The 23,241-nt window shown below is 41.3% G+C and overlaps 1 protein-coding gene across 3 annotated transcripts in view; it reads left to right on the top strand.

Moving 5' to 3' along the window:
- The first annotated feature begins 2,907 nt into the window (after nucleotides 1-2,907).
- The window catches only part of LOC126402917 (chemokine-like protein TAFA-1), a 36,414-nt gene continuing 16,080 nt past the window's right edge, over nucleotides 2,908-23,241 (top strand). For 2 of the 3 annotated variants that reach the window (XM_050065269.1, XM_050065271.1), the window contains exons 1-2: nucleotides 2,908-3,342; nucleotides 4,615-4,756. In XM_050065269.1, the coding sequence (XP_049921226.1) occupies nucleotides 4,615-4,756 (142 nt within the window). In that variant the 5' untranslated portion in view covers nucleotides 2,908-3,342. Of the gene's footprint in view, nucleotides 3,343-4,611; nucleotides 4,757-23,241 lie in introns of all 3 variants that reach the window. The other variant, XM_050065270.1, reaches the window with a different exon arrangement.

Genomic DNA, 23,241 nt, shown 5'->3' with positions numbered 1-23,241 from the left:
ACCTGGTTAGGTCCAGGCAACAAAAGTACATGGTTAGGTTTAGAAAAAAAATCATGGTTTGGCATTAAATAAGTACTTTAGTCACTAACGTAATATGATGTATGTCAGGTGACATACGTCACATACAACATATTACATAAGTTTCTAGCTTAGCATGCTGCACAAACTAGCAAACTAGGCTATGTTGTTATCAAAAGAAGTGTTTGCTGGACCCATCCACCATCCCTCCCATCCACCCTTTTTCACGATATCTGAACATTACACAGACTTTGTCGTTTTTTAGGCCATGTCAGGTCCCGTCACTTCCTCCTCTGCTCCTGTAATAATTACTACAGCCACTAGAGGGTACTGCCTTACAATAAATACAAGTATGAATCGTAATAAGCTGCCACAGTCGATCTATGTGGTCGTTTTATTGGTAAGAGTGGGCAAAGACAACATGAGTGGTAGCTGCTGTGGTAGTGGGCCAATCAATTAACTGGAAGAACGCTTGCAGTTGCTTGCTCGTTGTGAAATCATACAAGTAGTTACTTTTTAAGGATCTGGGTACAAAAATGATCAAATGTGGTTATCATTTGACTGGAGAAAAACACTTGGTACTGGCTTATTTTGGTCAATACCCGGGGTGTAAATATAGACCGTGCAGGCAGTGCAGTTGCACTGGGCCCGTGTGGTGGGGGGCCCACTGAGAGTGGGACCTCCAACAATGTGTGGGTGGAGAATGGGCCCTTATGGGTGATTGTTCAAAGAACTCTCATTATTAAAAACAGTGCCATTTGCTATATATGCCCTTGAACAAGGCAAACCCAACTGTCTGTTTATTTTTTCTTTTGTTGTAAAATAGTCAATAGCATCTATAAAATAAATATATTCTTTTTCTATAACTATAAATCAACTATTTAAATTAAATTTAAGTTATATACAGATAATCACTGATGATTGCTGGGTGATATGTTTGTTGATCTTACCCAATGTCAAGTCTCTGATCACGTGACGAGACAATATGTACATGATAGCATGCACTAGGGCCCGTCATAATCCGGTGCACTGGGGCCGGTAACTACCTTACGCCACTGGTTGATACCTTAAAAGGTATAGATTACTTTAAACCGGCTGTAGTGACTTTTTAACATCCCAAAATGTCTGAACAAGCTACTGAGGGGCAAACAGGTGAACTTGTTCCAGACAGTTCTGGGCTGACAAAAGCAATGTCCAGTATGCTTTATCCCTTTGGATTTGGCAATCCATTTATTCTCAAAACAATATATACATGCTCTCCAAAACACAGAGGGGCAACAGCATTGTCCATATGTAATCATTATTACATTCAGCAATTCAGTTTTACACGTCAATACTTCAACATGCTTCCACAACACGGTCGAAAACTGTTTGCTTCCCTATTCAATACCTGATTCTCATTATCTTACCTACAGTATATGCCCTTCACCATGGATGCTCCACCCTGTGCTCAGTTTAATAACTGCATGTGTATATAATATGTTTACCTTGTTTAGATAAGGACAGAGTAAACAAACAAAACTATATTATGGCTCCAACGCCAGCCCTATTTCCTAATAGTACAACAGCCTCCCACTTTCACTAATAAAAGTATTGGCGTCAGTATCAGTGATTCTGTGGTATCACCCTGACTGTATGAACACTTCTTTCCAAGCGCTTTGGATAATTGCCTGTGTGTCTCAGAGAAATAAAGATCAATTATATTATTAACTGTGTGCTGGATACAGAACCCTTCAATGTGCTCCAAGAATTCTACATATCTCTCAACAAGCTCCCTGTGAAACAGATGGCTCGAATAAAGTTCAGTCCTAGAGTGTCAAAGCGCAGTGTCAACATGGGAAAATCTCTATGAACAATTAATGACCGCCCCATCTTCAGAAACTATTGTTCTGCTTATTACAACTCAGCAGTTTATGCTATTTGGCTCCCTCCTATATGTCCCAAATCCCCTCTGCACAGAGTTGACTCTGCCAAAGCCTCAGACATTAATGCTGTGTTGTAGTGTGCCTACATCTCAAGCAGTTTCTTGCTGTTCCTCTCACTCTGGGTATTCTTCACTCCTTCCTGAACTGGGAATGCACCCTGTCTTCCTGAGCAAGCATCAAAATAAAATGTGAAGTCTTTATGCCGTAGAGATGGCAGTGTGAGCTGCAGGCCTTGGGCATGTTCTGCATGCCAGTGATAAAAAATCCAGACACAATGCAAAAGTAGAGCTCACCATGTAGTGAAGGTGGCGAGGAACGGGGAGGATCGAGCTTTTTCCCACACATACTGATCGGCGCTGATTTACTCCAAATAACAGCACTCACCTCCCCTTCTGTGCTACGATCAACCATTACGTCTCCATCATATACTGAAGAACTCCCCCACTGTAGGTGAAGATTACCTTCAGCTGAATGGACATTATTATTTCTCATCACAATCCGATTTCAATTTTCTTTTCTGCTCCGCTCGTTAAAACATGTGCTCATAATCTTCTTTTTCACACCTTCCTCTACCAACACAAAGGTAAGCTAAGGATGGAGGGTGTACTTCTTTCCCTCCTGACATACTCTATCTGGAAATATAACAGCCTGACTTTCTGGTTAAGTTTCTTGGAATAACTTTCAATCACTTAAGAAAGATTAGGCATGTTCTTAGTTGTCTGACGACAAGAAAAAACCCAAGAGGAATAAAAGGCAATGCTTCCTCGGGAGAAAAAGGAATCCATTCTAAATGTAAATAATTGTTAATCATGTGGTCACAGCTACGTGAGTGGTGCCACTTTCCCTGATTTGCATTTGTCAGAAGCATATGATCAGGTGGAGTTCCACCATGCCATCTAATCCAGAGGCAGTCTGGCTTTAAGACATGTGATACAGTCTTTACACACAGCCAGGCTGCACGGGAACATTTGTTTCTTAGTGCTCGCTGAGGGGGGACTCAGCGAGAGCCGCTGCTCAGAGGCTGCCTCTCACTGGAAGGATGCAGACGGTGAAAGAAGAGATTCCACTACAGTTAATTAAGGAGCACTCCGCACGTGCCTATAAATGCGAAGGGGCAAATGAATTCAGTGTCAGTGGGAGCAGCTCCTCAAGGGGAAGCAGTGATATTTCAAAGGTGGAATTGAAAGAGCTGTAAATCTATTTCCTGACTCCGGCTTGACGGTCATTTCTGAATCACTGGACTGTTGCTATCAAAGTGTGGAGCAGGGAGGCAGAGTCAGTGGAGTTCCCTCCTCGAGCTAAATTCAGAGTTATTGGATGGGATCAACATGAGCAGCATTATGGATGGATTTATGTCATTCTGTTGAGATATTTATACACTCTTTGTTGGGTTGCTCAGGTAAGATTCTCTTCTTTCTCCTCTGGGCAAAAAATAAATCATGTAATTGTGAAGAGATTGAGCTTTTTGCATAGAACTGGCAAATCATATATGTAGCATAAAAATCAGTTTGGATTTAAATGTGAAATCTGCACACATGACTGTACTCTGTGACATTTTGTCTAGATAAACCGAATGCATTTTATTTTATCTTTTCCCATGATACGATTTAATATTGATTCAACCGAAAATTTCATTTAAGATGTTTATTCAGGCATTTAGCCATTTTCTAAACTGTTTTATCGCTACTTTAGATGCTGAAAAGCACAGTGAACATGTGAAAGGGCTGAAAAGTGTTCTGCAATCTAAATATCATGAGTAGAATTTGGAGAAAGCACATCTTGTGTGACCTTAATAGTGCTAATAGATGCAATACGTTCTTCCTGTGGACCTATAAAAGTTTTCGTGCACTTATCATGTTGAAATCGTATCCTGAAGAATTAAATCCTAATATATCTCATAAATGTGACAAACAGCCCGTGGTATGAATTAATGCATTTAAAGATGGTTAATAATCTAATGTTTGTTGCCAGTTTGCTGCTGTGGATAAAACTGTTTCAGGGCTAAAACGTTTTGCATTTTCTCCTTCATAGATTTCCTTCACAGCCACCTTTCTCCTATGACCAGGAGCATTCCTCGCTGTTGTTCTATTTCTTTTCTTTTTTTTTCTTATCTATAACAGCATGGTGAAACATTACAAGGCTTTTGATTCCTATTACTGCTGTGTCACTGTCACATTATTCTGACAGATACAGAAAAGCCTCGGCAGCCAGATGCTTGCAAAAAAAAAAAGGGGAAAAAAAAAGAAAATCTTATCTTTCTTTAAGTTTGATTTAGGTTTTGAGGCAGGAGCACAGCTCAGGAGTTGAAGGGAGTCAGCCTGTCAGGGGAAATCTCTGCTGCATGGGAAAAACTCCCCAGGGATCACTCCACATTTGCAGCGTTGTGGCTCAGGGACAAGACAGGGCAAACTAGGAAGACGAAACAGTGAAGAAGTCATACTTATATAATCATGCTAATGATAAATTCCGATGACTAAAAGACTCCGCCGAGGAGCGTTAAGGCCAATTATAGAGCGGAGTGCTCGTACAAAATCACGAAATCTATTTATTTGTATTTATTAATTTATTTTGCTCACGACTCCGGAAGTGTGTTGGGGAGGGGGGGTTTAAGGTCAGAGGTTGAGAACATGATGTATTCTGCTTTGACTCCACCTCTGCCGGTCCTTAGCAGATGTGTCCTGTCATGTCCTGGCTGCTCTGCCTGTGCCTCTGGGTCAGTGTGACTGCCATTCAGCTGTGTCAGGCCACTTTCTACGACACCATCCAACAGCATCATGGGACGAGGCCCGGACGAACCACCATCCACATGATCGGTGAGTCCTTCGCTGTCCTTCTCTGGGTGCTACAGATCTCTCAGAAGCATCAAAATGAGAAGCAAATGTTTCCTCTCACTCGCTGTGATCGCCCCTTTAGCACTGTTATGTTGCTGTGGCATCCTGGGTGTGGTTGCTCATGTGTTTAATTAGATTGTCACAAGGTTGGGGAAAATAACTCTTTATTTCGCTCTGGGTTTTTATTTCCATCTTGATTTCATGAAGCTGTTTCAGTCATTGATATATTATCAGTTAAGCTTGGACTAACAGCCAATTATTTAGCAGACACATTGTACAGTGGCTGTTTTTCATTAAGATCTGGCCTTGATAGCATGAGAGTTTCTGTACTGAAGATCACAAAGATAGACAATGACTGCCTTTGCGCTTTCTGTCTTGAGCTATTACAGTTGATATTCATGCTACACTGCTCCTTCTCAATTTGATCTGTGTGATTGTGGTTCCTGTGAAATTGCACTGAATAGAATATGACCGAAACATTGCGGTCGAACTTTTGTTTTTCATCAGGCGGATGTGCGCCGTGGTTATGGTAAATAATTATGATCTCAGGATTCAACGGAGGAGAGGAAGTCGAATGCTGTCAGAACTTCAAAGGGAGAAGTAGCTGCATGAGCGTGCAGGTCCTTGGTGTCTGTTATTTCCTCTATGCGCCGGTGCACCTCAAGCATATCAGCAAGGGGTCCTTTCAATACTCTCAATATTGTGAGTCAGAAGACTTCCTGTTCCAACACCTTCATTTCATTACTCACGTCTGCACATATATTGGAGGAGGAAAAAATGTTTTTGAAAGAAAGAAAAAAGGAAGAAACACTCACAAATAGGATATCTTCTAGAAAGTGGTCTCAAGTCAACAAAAGGGAAATGGAATTAATATTTCAAATGTGCATTGAGGTACCTCTTTGGAGAAAACGAGTTCAAAGCGGACAATTTGAATCCTCCAGGACCCTCTGCCTCTAAGAGTGTAAATGCCCTGTCATTCCATTTACCATAGTATGGCTAGTCCTCACTCCTGGATAAATGAGATGCCAGTTTTATGAGAGGAGGATGGGAAGCCTGTCTGGATTGATTCTGACACTGGGACATTTGTTCTGTGCTGTGTGCTGTGTGCCTGTTGGATTGGTGGGAGGATTGGGGTTGACGGGTCATGAATTGGTGGCAAGAAGGCCATTGGTTGCAGACCATTGGGCCAATCATTAAAGGCAGCGAAATGCCACAAGTTCACGGTGACTGGTATTACCAGCGGAAATCGAGATTACAGAGGCCGAGGGATCAGTTGTGTCCTTGCCAATAGAAATTTAGATCTATTTGGGGAGGTGCTGCTTGGAAAAACCAAGTCAATCACGTGTGGTGACTTTGGAAAAAGCTGAAATGTGACCTGATGTTCAGACACAACACACACAAACTCCAGATAAACGATCAGCTGTAAATAAAAACACCTGCAGCGTGAAAAGGCACACAAGACAGGAAGATTACAGATTTATCAGCAGCATTGTGTTGCTCAATCCAAACGTGTTTTCGGTGATAATTTCCTTGACAGCGCATAAGCAACTATTCCACTCGTGCACTGAAATATTGACAGCCTTATTGCAAAGAGCGTGTGTCCAGAGGTCCATTAGCTGGATGACCCTTGAGTAGCTGCTTGTGTATGCTCAGTGATTCGGACAAGGAATCCTGCTTTCCACCCCACAGCTCTACTTACAGATTGCTGCCTGCCACTCTCTTAGATATGCTTACGGCTGTTCTCTGCCTTTCTGGTGCAGGCAGTGTTGCTCTCCGCGGTATGATTCATAAGGTGCTGTATTTATTTGGTGCAAAGAGCGTGAACTGTGCACAAAAGAGAACAGATTGTATTTGTCGTGCATTCGTAAAGTGCCGGGCAGAGATGTTGCTTTTGGGGTCATGCGTTTCTCGACCCCTGAACATGTCCAGGGGAAACCTCAGGAGGAGAACTGTCCTTGTCTGGAACATTGACTGGCTAAATAAAAAATAGTAATCCTCCCACTTGCATCGATTTTAAAACTTAATCCAGCCCCTGAAAAAGTGAGAATATAATATGCAGGTGTGACAAATCACACTTATTCAGGAGTAACAGCTTAGCTCTTGTATGTAATATATGCTCACTGCAGAGAGAACAAAGATGTGTTGAGCAGCAGTCTATTTCCTGTGGCGGAAATCATGCCAATGGTGATGCAGTGCATCATATGCAGGTGATAACGGAGAGTAGGAGACAAAAAGTAGATAGCAGCTGCCTGAGGTGGCCTTGCTCCCTCGTGAACTTACTCCCACCGAATGCCGGCTTTGCCGGGTCAACCTGTTCATAACTGAAAGGGCATCAATTCTCAACACTGTGCGGATAATCTCATACCTAGCCGTTGCTGTAAAATGTGTAGTTAGTGTAGTGAACGAGCATAACGAGGTAAGATATTCTGAGCAGCAGAACAGGGGATACAAGCAGAAGTAACTCACTTGTAAGTATCCACTGTATATTATAATTTATTCAGACTTAAATCATAAATACTTTACTCTGTGCAATATCCATTTCACTGTCTTCCTCTCGCCTCACACTGTTACCTACTGTGATAGCCCTTTATATCACCTATGGTCAACGTCCTTCCTCGGCCTTATCGGTCCGTCTTGAAAACATGAATGTAATTTCAATGTCAAGCAGCATTAGTATCAGTTTTCCTCTAGAAAACGGAGTGCCCCTATAGTTTCATTTCTTTCCAGAGCAAAAATACCATTTAAATCCCTCATGTCTCCCCTTCAGGAGCTTTAATGAGGAGTAGAGGATCAGGGCTTTTTTTTTTTTTTTCTCCAGTGCGCTCCAACAAAAGAAACCACTCGCTGCTAAAGCTCACAATGAAACAAACATGAAAAATGGATTTTCGGCTGTCACAAACAAAGGTTGTATCCTCTATGCACTGTTTTAGACACTGACAATTTAATAGCCTTATATAATGCATCCTGGAGGCACATTATTTTGACATACATCTTCCTCCACCCCTACTCTAGACCTCCTCTCAACCATGCTCTCGCTAGTGTCATCTCTGCTCCGCTGCAGCGCCAATGGGAAGTGGCGTGCAACCTCTGCCCGAGGCCTCTCCACATCTGGAGCTCAGCAAACCCACTTTGTCCTGATGCTATTACACATGCCACCGTGCCGTCAAAGGACCCCTGACCATTCTGTGAAACCAGACACTTTCTCCATAGCCTAAAAAAGTGGACTTGCGTTACTTTATTTGCTCTGTAGTAAGAAGAGGAGAAGCTTGTTTACTTTGCCAATGTTGTATCTTATATTCTACCAGAAATAAACTATTCGTGTCATTTCCTTGGTTAGCCCTGCAAGAAAAATATATTCTTAAGTAAATGAATCTAAGAACAATCAGTGCCGTAATTATTACTGTATGCTCACAGCTACAAATAGGTTTTACATATTTCAGTATTTCCCATTTATTTTCTCTTCCAGGCTATGAATTATTCATAAGAGAGAGCTCCTCTAAGCTTGTGGATATTTGTTTAAACAGCATGTTTAATTGAAGTCTTTCAGCCAATTCTGTGCAGGGGCTATGGTTTGTGGTCACAACGCTTATATGCAAAATGAATTTCTTTGGCCCACAGCTTAATTAATTAGCCAGCTTTCTCTCTTAAGATTACACCAGCTGTTTCTTGTCTTAGCCAGATTCCCCAAGCATTAATAAAAAGGGTGTTAACAGCAGACAAAGTTCACGGCTCGATTCGTGTCGCAGTGTTGAGGTCACAGTTATTTTTGGTGCTGGGAGAAATACAATTTCTTTCCATTTTACGTATAAGTGTTGTGTTTTTCCAAATCTTAATACATTTGGTCTGCGGAAACCAATTAGTTATTTAACACAAATTGAGCTAGAAATTAAAATAACATGGCTTATGAGCATCTCAGAACATTCTATTAACAAGAGTAAGCCCAACCCAAACCGCAGTTTTACCATTTATTTGTCTTCTGTCTAATAAACACACTGAGTATATACTATGAAGAGTACACTGTGTCTGATAGGTGGCTGTGGGATTTCATGTATTCAGTTAATAATCATATTTTAAATATTTAAAGGGTTGTATTTTAAATCTATGCTTGCATTTATATGCATACTTAGATGTCATGTTTTGAATTACACATAGCTGCACAATGCAGGCAAGCACTAACTCTGAAGAATGTTTAGCCATGCTTACATTACATTTATAACTTTGTTGTGAATAATCTATGTCATCTATATAATCCGTAACAGTCAGTGCAAGCGGAACACGTGGTCGCCCATAGATAGGATTACAATGATAAATTTAGTGTAGGATAGTTGGGGGGCCGTGGGGGAATTTCCCCACAGACAACAAGAGTTGAACAAATGCTAAATCAATGCTAAACTGACACTAAACAATTTCTAATTACATGTTAAACAAATTTAAACAAATGTTAACTGAGGAGGGTGAAAGATCTGGCGCTGATTCAGGCCAGATTTGTTATGTGAGGAGAAGCAGTTGTTCTCGGAGCTGGTTGTCTGAATAACAGAGAAAACAGTAGCTTAAGTGACAGGAAACACCTTTAAATGTGTATTGGAAAGCTGTGGGTATGTCAACTGATAGTGCTTGTTTGCCAGACACTACAAATTGTCATGATTCACTAATTCTTTGGCTTTCTTGTGTGTAAACCCTCAAATGTGCAACTCCATGTCTGAGCCTCTCTTATTTTAAGTCTTGTTTATGCTACAACATTGCACACAGGCTATTGTCAATGGCTGTCAGGTACCAAACACAGACTAGCCAGCACAGTTATCACAAATCACTCTTACGGTCTTGTGGTCATTGAAAAATGGACATACACACGGTTGCCTGCTATTTTGCTGTTGAGAAAATGAACTCTGAGCTAGCTCTACAACAATCAGTCTCCAATTCTGTTTCTGAAATATCTGACTGATCATTTGGCTCAAAAATATAATCCTCATCCTCATGGGCACGAGATATGAAATATTAAGAATCAGAACAACACAAAGGAGGCTTAAACATCAGGGACCTGGGCCTGGATCTGAGTACACTTGACCACAATTCCAGTTTGTTTGAGTAGTGTGAACCCCGTACCATACCCACCATACCCTCCTTAAAAAGGTGGTCTCAAGAGTGGTTCATGTGACTCTGGTGTGGTTCGCATCAGGTATGAAACCCAACTGTACCAAAACATGGAAGTAGATGTCTATATAATGCGAGTAGCATTATGTGTATGTGTGTAGGTGTATAGAGTTGCAAAGGCATTTCTCAGCACCACACGTCTCCTCTGAAATCTGCATATGCACGCAGAACCCAATGATCTCATCCTTTGTGCTGCACAGCCATGGGTGATAAAGTAGGAAGGCAAGAGACAGGGTCCTTTTTGTTGGCACAATGCGAAGGTTGACTCCATTGTATGAGCTTGGGATCTTGCATTTGGTGCTGTTTTTTTACACTGTGGTGACAACATAAACAAATATCGTGTAGACGATGACGCAAGTATACTGTGGTATGGAAAAATATTACTGATGAAAAGCTCAGTGGTAGGGGAGTGGAGAAGGGAGGCGATCATACCCGGGTATGGTATGAATTAATCATACCTGATATGGAAACACTTTAGGAGTCTACAGCAATGTGAGGATGCACTCATGCACAGCTGGGCTTTGAGCTAAATGCTAACATCAGCAGCATGTTCACCATCTCAGTTGCCAATTAGCACTAAACACAAGTACAGCTGAGGCTGATGGGAATGTCATTAGCACATCCCCATCCATTTGCTATACCCGTTTATACTTGAGGGTCACGGGGGATCTGAAGCCAGTCCCAGCTGACAGTGGATAAAAGACAAAGTACATCATGGATAGGACACCAACTGACAGTGGCGCTGGAGGAAAAGTTCAGGGATCATCAAAGTAGTTTCTATTCATCATGAGCTTCTGAATCAAATTGCACACCAATCCATCAGTTAGTTGTTGAGACATTTAACTGGAATCCAAGTCAGCCTCATAGTGGTGCAAGAGAACCCCGCCAACCGGTCAAGTTACAGTTTACATCCACATCTGTCCAGACTCATATGTAGCCATGACAGCTGACAGTGCTGTAAATATTGATGTTTCTGTAAAGCAGCATTTCCTTAAACATGGGTCCGTCACACACACACCTTCAACACATCAGCACAGGAGATCTATAACAACCAGCACAGCTTCAAGACGGAGAACTTAGATTAGCGTCACATTCAGTATCTGACCAAATGTCTCCCCTTCTGCTCCTGAGATATGGCGCTGAATAGTGGCTAGAAAAGTGTTTTGCATAACATCATGTTGTCGCAGTGGAGCTGACCTTTGACATTTTGGATATAAAATGTCATCACTTCACCATTTTATCCTATTAGACAGTTGTGTTAAATTGTCATAATTAGCCAGTGAATTCTTCAGTCATGGCAAAAAACATGTTTTGGGAGGTCACAGTGACCTTGATCTTTGACCTATGGCCACCAAATTTAAAGAAAACCTTTCAAGGCGTCCTTGAGATGTTATGTGCACGAGAATGGTATAGACAAGCAACTGGAATTGTAATGCCTCTGGCCACAGAGGTTGCTGGCATGGAGGTATTAAAGGTCAGGATGTCACCAAAGTCATTAGGCTTTATCCTTCAGGCACCATGACTGCATTAGCAAAATTACATGGCAATCCATCGTATAGTTCAGCACATTCTCACTCCGACCTTGCCACATATCGACGTTTAGTCATAGACTTTCCACGTCGAGATACAATGTGAAAGGTTCCCTGGGTGCATTGGTTGTTGACGTTCTGGGATACCATGTCAAGTTCTGCCTGTTACATGCATTGTCTGTTTCCAAAATACACTTCTGTTTTCAAAGGAAATGTACAATTTGTAAACATTCTCCTTTAGAATAAACACACGTTGGTACAACACCATGAATTGACATTTTGTTTCCTTCAACAACAAACACATGCGGTTACATTTAGGGTTTGGCTTTACAATCATACAGGAAGCGAACGCCAGCCTCCCAGGTGAAAGTTGGTGGTTGATGATCCCATCCACCACACCTCCTGCCTGCCCGACTCGGACTTCCTGTGCCTTAACCTTTGCTGTTGTTCCACCCTGTTTCCCCCTGATGCCACCAGGCCCCATTAAACAATAACGATGATCAACCACATATCATGTTGACGTGAGGGGGCGGCTTTTTTCATTGGAGTCTGACGCCAGAAGTCACTGCAAGAGCCGGAATTCGAAAGACTTCGGAGTGAGATCGGGTTGTATAGTTGTAGATATATTTCAGACCGGACTGGCCATCCACACAGAATTGCTGCTTGCACAGCTACAGAAACGCATCTCCAATAACCTCAGCATTCTGACACAAGAGAAGTGTTAGAAACAAATATTTTGAGAAACAGCAGGCACTTATGAGCTCAATTAAATAAAATGAATCAATAACACAGAATAACATGGACCTTATCTCTCTAAAGAACTGAGGTGTGTGTTTCAGGGTTAAAAATGTCAACATTAAACATAAGCACATGAAGCGGGCTAGTTGACTGCTGACGCACTTTTAACTTTGTAAGACTTTTCAATAAATGTTCTGCAATTTATAAGATGTAAACTGTAAGTAGGGTGTATTATACTAATAAGTCTGTAATTATTGGGATCACAGGATAGAGAGAGCTGAAACACTCTGTGTACTAAACCAAATGTCCTGCTCCAAATAGCTAATGAGGACTATACTGTTAAAGCCCAAATTAAGAAGTACATTTATGTTCAAGCACTGCTACCACGGATTGCAGCCCCTAGCCAAAAAAATAATCATGACTGCACATAAAAGGAGGCTTGTAGTTAAGAGACGTTTGCTTTTTAATAACTGCAGAACACATTGTGCCTCAGAATGGGATTATTAGTCGTTTCAAACCACTTTGCTCCGCTGGGTAAAAGAAGCAGAGCATCCTCTTGGGGTCATTAGCAAGATTTTAAGACCCTTGTTTTGTTTAGTAGTTAGCAGCAGTTTTCTAAATATGTTGTTGTGACAGCTGACATAGCTGAAGGATAGTTGACTCTGAAACCTTGAGTCCTGATAAAAGCCTTCAGTTTACTTTAATCCAGAAATAGTCCAAAACAAAGCTCAGCTATTACAGATGCTACTCTTTTTTTTTGTTGTTGTGTGCAAACAGCAAACCAAATAAGTGACTTTGCTCATATTAAACAATGTTCTGGAAACTTACTGAGCCTGCAGAACATAATGATCTGTAGCTGAAAATAAATTAAAGGCTTCTTAACAGAGTTTATGTATTATATTAATTTTTCATACTGATAAATGTGTAATGATGATGTTAGGAGCAATTAGTGTTAAACTTTCATTACTGTTAATCATGCCTCTGCGCAGGAGCTTAGAAACTTTTGAGTGGGGGGTCAGAGCAGGGCACTTTTTTACATTTGTTAAAAAAAAAGTAAAAATATGTTAAGACACATTCAAAGCCCTGGTTCTGGGCGATGATAAACTGTACATTATTAATAGTTACATTGTCTATTCATTGTAATAAATGAATACCAAATAAAATATCTCTGTGAAATATTGATAAATAGCTGCAATTTGTAACTCTAAATAGCTCACAGGCATAGATGGATTACGAGACAATGAGGCCCTGGACGCAGACTTGTAAACCACCTCCTGCAGGACACTCTTTGTAGTCGTTGTGCGTCACTCTGAGTTTTTTTTGCACCTCTGTCTGGTCTTTTTGTTTCTTTTTAGAACTTTTGTGTCTCTTTCTAAGTCGTTTCACATCTCTTTGTGTTTGTCTTGCTTCTTTTTGAAGAGAGTTGGAGTGACTTCAGCAATACACATGACACTAAAGTTTTGTTTATGCTGGCGCCATACACCGACAGTGGCCTCCACAGATGACACATGAGCTACGAGAATGCAGAGGCTTTTATGTTAAATGCTTTCTCTGTTGCAGTATTCTCCAAAAAGCCAGTGGGCGTACAAACAAAATACTGTGTGCAGAAGCAAGATGTCATCAAGTGTTACTTGTAGACTGTATAAAATAATGGACGTAGTGACAATGACATCACCCATTGGTTTGTGGACTCCCGTTTTGAAGCCTGAAGTTTGGCATTTTGGCCATCCCCATCTTGGATTTTTGTAGCCAGAAGAGACCATATTTGAATGAGAGGATGGAGCTAAACCTAACGCTAGCTGCTAGCTTGGTTAGCACTGTGTAGTTACAGTCTATCACTGTGTCTCAAATCACATACTTTTGTTAGTACACTTGCATGTAGTATACTATGTGCACTATGTACTTATTGGCGTAGTGCACAAATTTCAACAGGGTAGTGTTGTCTCAAACCAAACAAGGCTGTTGTGCGCTTTCCGGAAACGACAACTGCAAATTAGCTAGTTAGCAAGCTAGCATTAGCATTTGCGTTATCGTTGGCAGTACAAAATCATTACAGACTGCTAAATTAACCCAATAAACATACGTGCCAGCTTATATCTGACAACAGTATAGTGGTGCTTAGTGCAAAAAACACATGTATAACGTACATTTGTACAATGCAGCGACGTTCACAGTCGCACAGTCCTCTGCCGCCATTTCCAGTTTGAAAAGTGGTCCCTCCCCTTCCGCTACGTAGCCAAGATGGCGACCATTGAGGGCGATAAGTGTCCATAGTTCCATACTCAAATTCTTGACCGTTTTGAGTGCACCATCGGGGTACTCACAGTGCACTGCGTTTTTCCATACTTCTCAGTGTGAACACACTTATGCCCTCAAAATAATTAGTGTAAGTACAGAAGTACGCAATTTGAGACCCAGCTTATGATTAACTGTGATAATGCTAATGCTAATTTTAAAGATTACTTTTTGTAATTGACAGGACAGATGTGGGTGTGGACAGAGGGGAGAGGGGGGATGACATGTAGCACAGGGACGCAGGCTGGAATTGGACCCACAGCCGCTGTAGCAAGGACACTGCCTTCCTACATGGGACGTCCACTCTAACCACTAGGCTTCTTGGCGCCCAGCTGATGCAAATTTGAGCTAGCAAAAGAAAAAAAAATGGCTTAAAACCATTAAAACTAAGTGTGCTCAATGGAAAATCTAAATATCTGACTCCTTAGAGCAGGGGTTTCAAACATACAGCCCACCAAAGGGTCCAATCCAGCCCACTAGATGACAAAGAGGTGTCAGGAGCGAGTTAAACAATTCATTGCCCACTTCATGTAAAATTCTGCTTCAGAGTCCCTGAGCAGAATACAGCTCTCTGATATAACGATGAATACTTACTGTGACCATGTTTAAAGATAGCTATGGTGCAAAATGTTGTCAATCAGCAGCTTCAGTTCGAAAGAATCTATATCGGTAAATGTGCAGATTAATGCACATGTAGTGACAGTGAGAGGTAGACTGACTGAATGTGGGAAAACTGAGACATGCTGTTGAAATTGCACCTATTTTTCTTAAGACATCTCAGGCTCTTCATCTGTTTTGTAAAACGATGAACGTTTACAGAATGTACTTGCAATTCTTTAAACAAAAAAGGGAAAATATTGTAAAATATTGACGGTACTAATAGGTTATAGTGCGATGGTTTTATTAGTCTGGCCCATCTGAGATCAAATTGGGCTGTATGTGGCCCATGAACTAAAATGAGTTTGACACCCCTGCCTTAGAGGGTCTCTGAGTGCAATTGAACGTAGCAACTTGTCAGTGGATGGCACCTGTCACTCAAAGCGGCCATGCTATTAATTATGCATAACTGAAAGCTTTAATATTTATAATATTATAATTTTGACAGTGAGTTATAGTTACAGTTGTCATGAACAGGTAAATTACTTACACAGACCAGAACCGTGTTTATTTCTGATGTAAAGTTGATCATTTTAGCATGGATGTCTATGAGGACTAACTCACTTTTGGAGCCAGCCTCAAGTGACCATTTGAGAAACTGCAGTTTTTGGCACTTCGCAACAGCTTCATTTTTCAGCCCCGCAGGCTGCCGCTTGGTATTAAGGAGAGAATTAGAATCCAGTTTATTGCCAAGTAGGTTTTCACATACAAGGAATTTGCTTTGGTGCTTTCATTAAATTGTGGGTCATTTAAATGCACAATATATTTGCCTATTACTGACATTATTCTAAATTTGATGCGGGTCATGTAAACAGTATAGTCTGTTTAGATGTTCCAAAATAGACCTTATTCCGAATGTAGCCCTTTCGGATTAAGACATGTGGGATATGCCAACATTATTTTGGTTTTGGGAGCATTCTTTAGGCATATATATAGCGTATATGGAATATGCGTCTCAATTGGGGCGTTTCCCGCAGTTTATAACACACAACCTCTTGCCTGTTTATGGTCAGCTCTGTGCGTTGTACACAAACCAACTCGCCAACAGTTTGCAAGGCTGGGGCAGAGATGCAAGCCCACAAGAAAAGCCGACATTTCTAGTTGGAAGAAAAGACTTGAATATCAGCAGGTTTTTGGATGAGTGAAAACATTGCAACGCTAACCTTTTTAAGAAGGTGGTTGAAGGAATGAAAGAGGGAGGTTTTATTTGCATGATGAAACACGTCTGCCACCTCTGGTAAACTTGATTGATATGTGACATTTTAGGGCATGTTAATCAGAGTACGCATGGTTGCATTTAAATTGGAATATTAGTGAAATATTCATTTTCATTAGCCATGTAAACAACAGATTAGAAATACTGACTTTTTCAAAACAGGGGCAAAAATTTGTGCATATGAACCCAGTCTGTGAACACCACAAATCTGAAGCACTTTAAAGCACCATACCTGGACTCTGCATTGTCAGTTTTGTTGCCCAGCACTTCAAATTTCTCATGATTAATAACATTTAAAAAAAAAAAAAAAAATCAATCCAACCTCTTTCATCTTTTGTTCCCATGCCAGGGAATGAAAACAAGCCCTCACAATGGGAAGGATCCAACCATAACCACACTTCACAGTAATTGCTGATGTCAGTGGTTGCACAAGCCGCTGTGGGTTCATGTGTGAGCACTGCTCCTCTTTAATTCAACGTTTTCCCTAATGATAGCTTTGTGTCCCCACCGCTTGTAAATATTATATCAGGGAGTTCAGACCTTCTTGTCTTATGTGTTCTGAGGATTGTTGCAGCAAATATGCTCCCTGCCAAGGTAAAAGGCTACCCTGCTGCCTACTTTTCCTGTTAACCCACATCATATGGGGAGATGTAACAAGTTTGTCACAGGGTGTTTTTGTCCCTCTCTGGCTTTCATCCCTTTGTGGAGGATTTTCAAGGTGTGGCAGTCCTCAGGCTCTCCCTGCTCTTTAGACGACGAGCAGGGCTTTTGTCACTTCACTGTTGGCCGTTCGTGGTGAGATTTAGATGTGATTTTGAAGATTTGGTGACCCACTTTTGAGACACATCGTTTATTCATATCTAGTTAAAACTGGGTCTTTCAATTTCATGTGACTAATACCCTACCATCCCCAAATGGTATCAGCGTGAAGAAAAACTACTTCTATTAATTCATCCTCTGTATTTGTAGCGGTGGAAATGGGACCTAATTTCCTCATTTCTGATTTTCTCAATGAAAGAAATATTTCTTGCAGAATGGGAATTATGCTTGAGAGATCATTTCATATGGCACTGCCTTTGTGGTTCCACTCGCCTATTTTAAATGCTTGGCAGGAATATGAAATTCATTATCGTTACTTAGACCTCATTAAACTGAAAAGAAGCATCTCAACTTACTAATTGGCTCCAAGGGGGAGGGTAGTATGAGAAATAAGCAAAGTAATTAATATTGGGTTTATCAGGCTCTATTGCAGATTTTTAGTTTTTTTCCTTCTCTAATATCTCCTTGGTGTGCCATGAGTCTTCTAGCATATTTACACTACAGATCCAATTACCTTTCCTGGAGAGACTGGAGTTTGCATGTGTGAAAATGGGGGGAAAGATATTTTGTCAAATATGAACAACATGATAGCAGGATTGACTGGAATATTTCATGTCCTGCCTCACTAGATGATATTAAATTACAAGAAAAAGCATGTAAAAGTTATTTTTATAGGTTCTTAATATGATCTGTTAGTATATTCTGTAAAGTTACAAAATCTAAGGAGGCAGTCACTGAAATAAACATATGTCAAATTTAAAGGAACAGTGTGTAAAATGTAGGGGGATTTAGTGACATCTAGTGGTGAGGATTGAAGGTTGCAACCAGCTGAAACTTCTCCTGGTTACAATTCCTTTGGTGTTCATTGTTCAGAAGGTTTTTGCCAGGTGCTCAGTTCTCCACAGTGATCTCTTCCTCTCCAACAGGAAAACATGTTACAAATCAGTGTTTCTCCGACGCTGCCTGGCATATCACAGATGGGTCGCTCACCCAGCTCCTGCTAATGTGTGCTCAGCTTATTTCTAATCCGTTCAGGATTGTTTTTACTAGGAGCCAAATTATCTGCAGTGGACTCTTCCTCTCTGAAACAAACGGACCTTGTAATTAAAATTGGGGGGAAAAACAATAAATAAAGCAGTTTCGAGTTGCAAATCAGTGTTTCTCCAATGCTGTTAGGCATGTCAGAGACGGGCCACTAACCTAGCACCTGCAAATCAGTGCTCACCTTTTTCTCTGATAACTCAAGATCCACGTTATAAAGTAGTTTCACGTTGAAAAATGTGGGGGGGTGTTCAACTACGGTGGCCAGCATGATAATGCAAATGTTGCCCTATCTAGAGCCAGTGTTTGGTTTGTCTATTCTAGGCTACTGTAGAAACATGGCGGTGAAACATGGTGATCTCCATGGACAAGGACTCGCTCCCTATGTAGACATAAACGGCTCATTCCAAGGTAACAAAAACACACTGACTCGTATTTTCAGGTGATTATAGACTATATCCTGGGTCTTCAACAGGGGGTGTGTGACCCCTTTAGGGTCCTCAGAGTTACTGCGTGGGGCCCCAAATTACCTCTTGGTAATTTGATTTAAGTTTTTTCAGTAAGTAAAATGTGTCTGAAAATACACATTAATGTGAGTCCCAACATATTAGCAACGATAAACTGATCTATTTATAAAATCTGTTTAGTTTACAGTACACAACATTAATGACAGGCTAACTGTTACCCATGAATCCTTGCACAATAAGGTGAGCTAGCTAACGGTAAATTACGGTGTGGCACCTATTTTTTCAAATATTGGCCAGTTAGCTACATGATTACCAGTATGTAAAGTGCGTGGGCATCCTTGCAGCCACAATGAATCGTTTCGTAATGTTTTAAAGCAAGAGACTCTGACACAGCGTACAACTCAGAAACCTACAATGACAATACATTCTCATTCCGACCTCGTCACATATCAATGTTTGGTCATAGACTTTCCATGTCGAGATACAACGTGAAAGGTACCCTGGGTGTGTTGGTTGTTGACGGTCTAGACGCTGTGTCAAGTTCTGCCTAATATATGTATTGTCTTCTTTCAAAGTACACTTCCATTTTTACAGGAAATGTACTGTTTGCATACAGTCTCTTTCAAAATAAATGCAGTATGTCTGTACAACACCACAAATCCATGCTTTCTTTCCTTCAACAAAACACGCACAAACTTTCATTGTTGTCCCACCATGTTTCCCCCTTACATCACCGGGGGCCATTAAACAATAACGGCGACCACCTTATATAATGCCGATGTAAAAGGACGGCTGTTTTGATCGATGTCTGATGCTTGAAGTCACTGACCAAGCACCTGATTTCGACGACTCTGGAGTGAGACCAGGTTCACACTTAAAGTGCAGAGGGGGAGGCTTACGCACCTAGCTATGCTACTACTTCTACTGCCTTAGCAGTTACACGCAAGTGCAAACAAAAGAGGACTCAACAATATTCAGAGAATTATCTTGAGTGCGCTTTGGTTTTATACAATATATGTAGTACGGGGTCCCTGCTCGGTCTCTCTTTGAGCAAAGGAATCCTTGGCCTGAAAAATACTGAAGACACCTACACTAAAGAAAGCATACTTACTATATTATATTTCATTTCTGCCAATATGTCTCCTTAAAGCCTACGCACTGAACCTTTAAAACACCTTGCATAGGTGCTGAAAATATCACCCCACAAAGCAACACATGTTCTATACCTTCCCTAACTGCAGTAAGATGTGATCAAAATGTTGATCATGTGACACAATCTGCTCTGTTGCATCACACTGCATAAATAAAAGACCCTCTCCACCAATTTCTCCCTTTATCAGCTTGCAGGTGTTGCATAATCGTCACCATCGACCCCTCTGAGTACATCATACGGCACGGAAGGTCATTTAGCCTTTGCATTATGCATTATTGCACAGTTTACATGTTGCAGGCACATTGACACCCTGCGTAGATTGTCTGGCTGTCAGTGAGAGGGCCAGCAGTCACATCAGAGGCTAGCAGCTGTTCTCTAAAGGCTCTCTGACTCGACTCTATCTCTGTTTCCTTTTCTTCCCTCTGAATGCAACTCTTTCATCAGAGCGGGCGATCTAAAAATATGAAATACCAGTTCTGGACATTTGCCAGTCTGGGAAAAGGGCTAGAACGAAGGACAGGAACAGCCTGACATTTAAAAATGAATGACATCTCACTGACAGAAGACATGTTTTTGCATTGTTATTTTTCTGTTTCAGAGAAAAAACAGACGTGATGGGTGTTGGAAGAGGATAACGTAGATAGAGTGGCTTTGTTTATACGTGTTTAATGGACATGAAAGCTGCTGTGCAATTGCTGTTGTACAGTAAATCGCTGTCATGCTCAACAAGCCACACATCTCCACCATAAAAACCAAATAACCACGGGCGTTTTTCTTCTACTCGTCTAGAGTCAGGATAGCATTTAATGCCCTTGATCAGGACCAGACTTGCGGTGTCCTGGGCCTGTGTTGTGTGTGACAAGGGAGACGACAGCCTTTGAGGCTCACATGCAAATGCAAAAACCCATTCCCTACTACTCGCTGCTTCCTCTGTTCCATGCAGTTTTCATGCATCTTAAAACAACACCAGCTCTGCTCTGTGAGTAGTCATTTTGCATTTCAATAAAGTATCACCCATCTTTGGCCCACTGCACAGGACCAATCTTACAGCCTCCTCTTGTGACACGCTGTCAAAACCGCCAGCCATATTTCAAGACTTTCTACGCTTTTATTTGTCATGGACAGTGATTTTTTTAGAGTAGCAATTGGTAGTTTTCTATGCTTTGTAAATTGTTTTGGTCCCTCTCTGCGGCAAGCACATGCACTGTCTCCTACAAAACACACATACACACATTAAACCTAAAACACACACGTGCCTTTAAAAAAAAGACCCCTAGTTTAAGAAAAAAATATCCTCACATGTTGACACCTTTGCTATCTGACGCTTTTCTCCCCAAATGCTGTTAATTCTCCAAACACTCTGAATTCTCAAATTTACTGAAGCGTTTTGTAATCGTTTACACCACCTCACACAAGAGTCTGCATTTTCTTCAGCCTCTAAACAAATTTGCCTCGCAGTTTATCGAGCAATATGTCACTCACTTTCACCCCGGCGTTTATTTCTAGAATAACAACAGTACTACAGGGACTTCAGATGTTTTCACACAAGGCAGGGGGAAAAAAAAAATAGTCACTCAATTTGACACCATGCAGTCACATGTTTTGTACCTCTCACTGTCTTCCATCTGCATTAATTTGACATTTCTCTAATCTGGCGCTCCCATTTCCTGTCAGCGACAGAACTGCTGTAGCCTGCTGGCTTGGATGTCTGCAGAGAGCATGCACGGAGAAAGTGGAGCCTATTATGGGTCACCTTGGATGCATTTCCCATTAAAAGGTGACAGGCATGCTGCTCTGAAACACGGACTGCTGTGGTTTGGAAATCAGGGCCTGCTGTCTCTTGTAAATTACTTTTAAGCTACAAAATAATTTACCGCAGGTTATAAGGAGTCTGAATTTGCAGGGATTCGCATGTGACATGGACTCTGAGCTCGCAGAGTGTGACTGGTATTCAAATGTCACACAGTTATCAGTTATATCGTCACGTGGCACTTAAATGTGTGTGTGAGTATGCACACTCAGTACAGAGTGTACAAATAGTGCCACCGGCTGCCAATCACCCGAATCCAAAGCCCCAGAGAGTCAGGTTACCTGCTAAATTGAGTCCCTTAGGCTTTCCATTTGGAGTGTAACAATGACTTCTCTCTCTGCTATCCCTCCAGTCATATGCTATATTCATTAAATCCACATATTTTACTTGAATTATTAGGTTTAATCAAAATGATAGATGTTCTGAATCCCTCTATAAATTGCGCATATAGTATTTTTTCATGTACGCATCGTGTCGGATGCCTAGAACAGATGGCAGAGGAGCGTTGCCATTCAGACAGTATACTTGCTATCAGCGTCTCCAGAGACAACCACACAGTCTGGGCTCATTACAGTAGACAGCGAGTCATTGCATACTTATTGCATACTGACATTTCTATTGAGATAGAGTGACCATTTTCCTCTGCGCAATGGCTGTTACATCACGTTTGAAGAACCATTTACTGGTCCCACATGAACTCTGCTCACATTCATTAAGCACGCAGAACCGCAGATCCACAGAAATTCAGAATCGGTGCTGGGCGTTCATGTCATGCATGATTTGACAGCATTTGCCTTCATCCAGGCTTGCTGTCCATAACTCATCGGATTTTGATGCAGTGTTGTTGGCTTCCAGTGTGACTCATTGTGCCAGAGACCGCCGACTGAACGGCGCTCGGTCTCCACCCAGCAGCTGAGACACTGCTGACGCCAGGTGTTGTCATTTGTGTAGATAATAGCGTTACAGTTAAGTGCTCTGACAAATTTTCGTGTGGTAGACTCGAACAAAGCGGATCCCTCAGCGAGAAGTTGTGATGCCTGCCAAAGAGTTTGTTAGGTTTCACAAAAGCCATTTTACTCTCACTGTTTAATTTATTTTGCAGCAACTGACAACACACTGTTACATCTTGATCTGCAGATAAAAAAGAAGCCACTTGCCATGTGATAGGCGAAGAATAGAAGAGCGAGGCACACTGAAACCAGGGTCATGATCAGTCCAGAATTAATCTCTATTGAGCCATTTTCAATGTTTCTTTTGGTGTGATATTAAAGTTTGGGCTCAAATATTATACTGAAGGTTATTATGTGACAAAGTAATCAGCCCAGTTGCCAGGTTACGTTAGTATGCTTCATATGAATTATATCAGCATTTCCAAATTGATGTAGTTCAGATTACATGTATGTGCAAGGAAATGGGAATATGAAATGAGGGGCTTGGCGGGCCTCTACAAGACAATTTTGAGCATCAAACACTTAATTTCCTGCATTTCTAACTCTTCTGCACCAATTTGTGCCTTTTCTGCATCAATGTACAGTGTAAAATCTTCGCCAATGTGCATATGAGCTGAGGTTCTGATCAGGAGGAGGAGGGG

The sequence above is a fragment of the Epinephelus moara genome, chromosome 16 (assembly GCF_006386435.1).
Source record: "Epinephelus moara isolate mb chromosome 16, YSFRI_EMoa_1.0, whole genome shotgun sequence".
NCBI classification, from domain to species: Eukaryota; Metazoa; Chordata; class Actinopteri; order Perciformes; family Serranidae; genus Epinephelus; species Epinephelus moara.
This window is presented reverse-complemented; position numbering and strand designations above follow the sequence as displayed.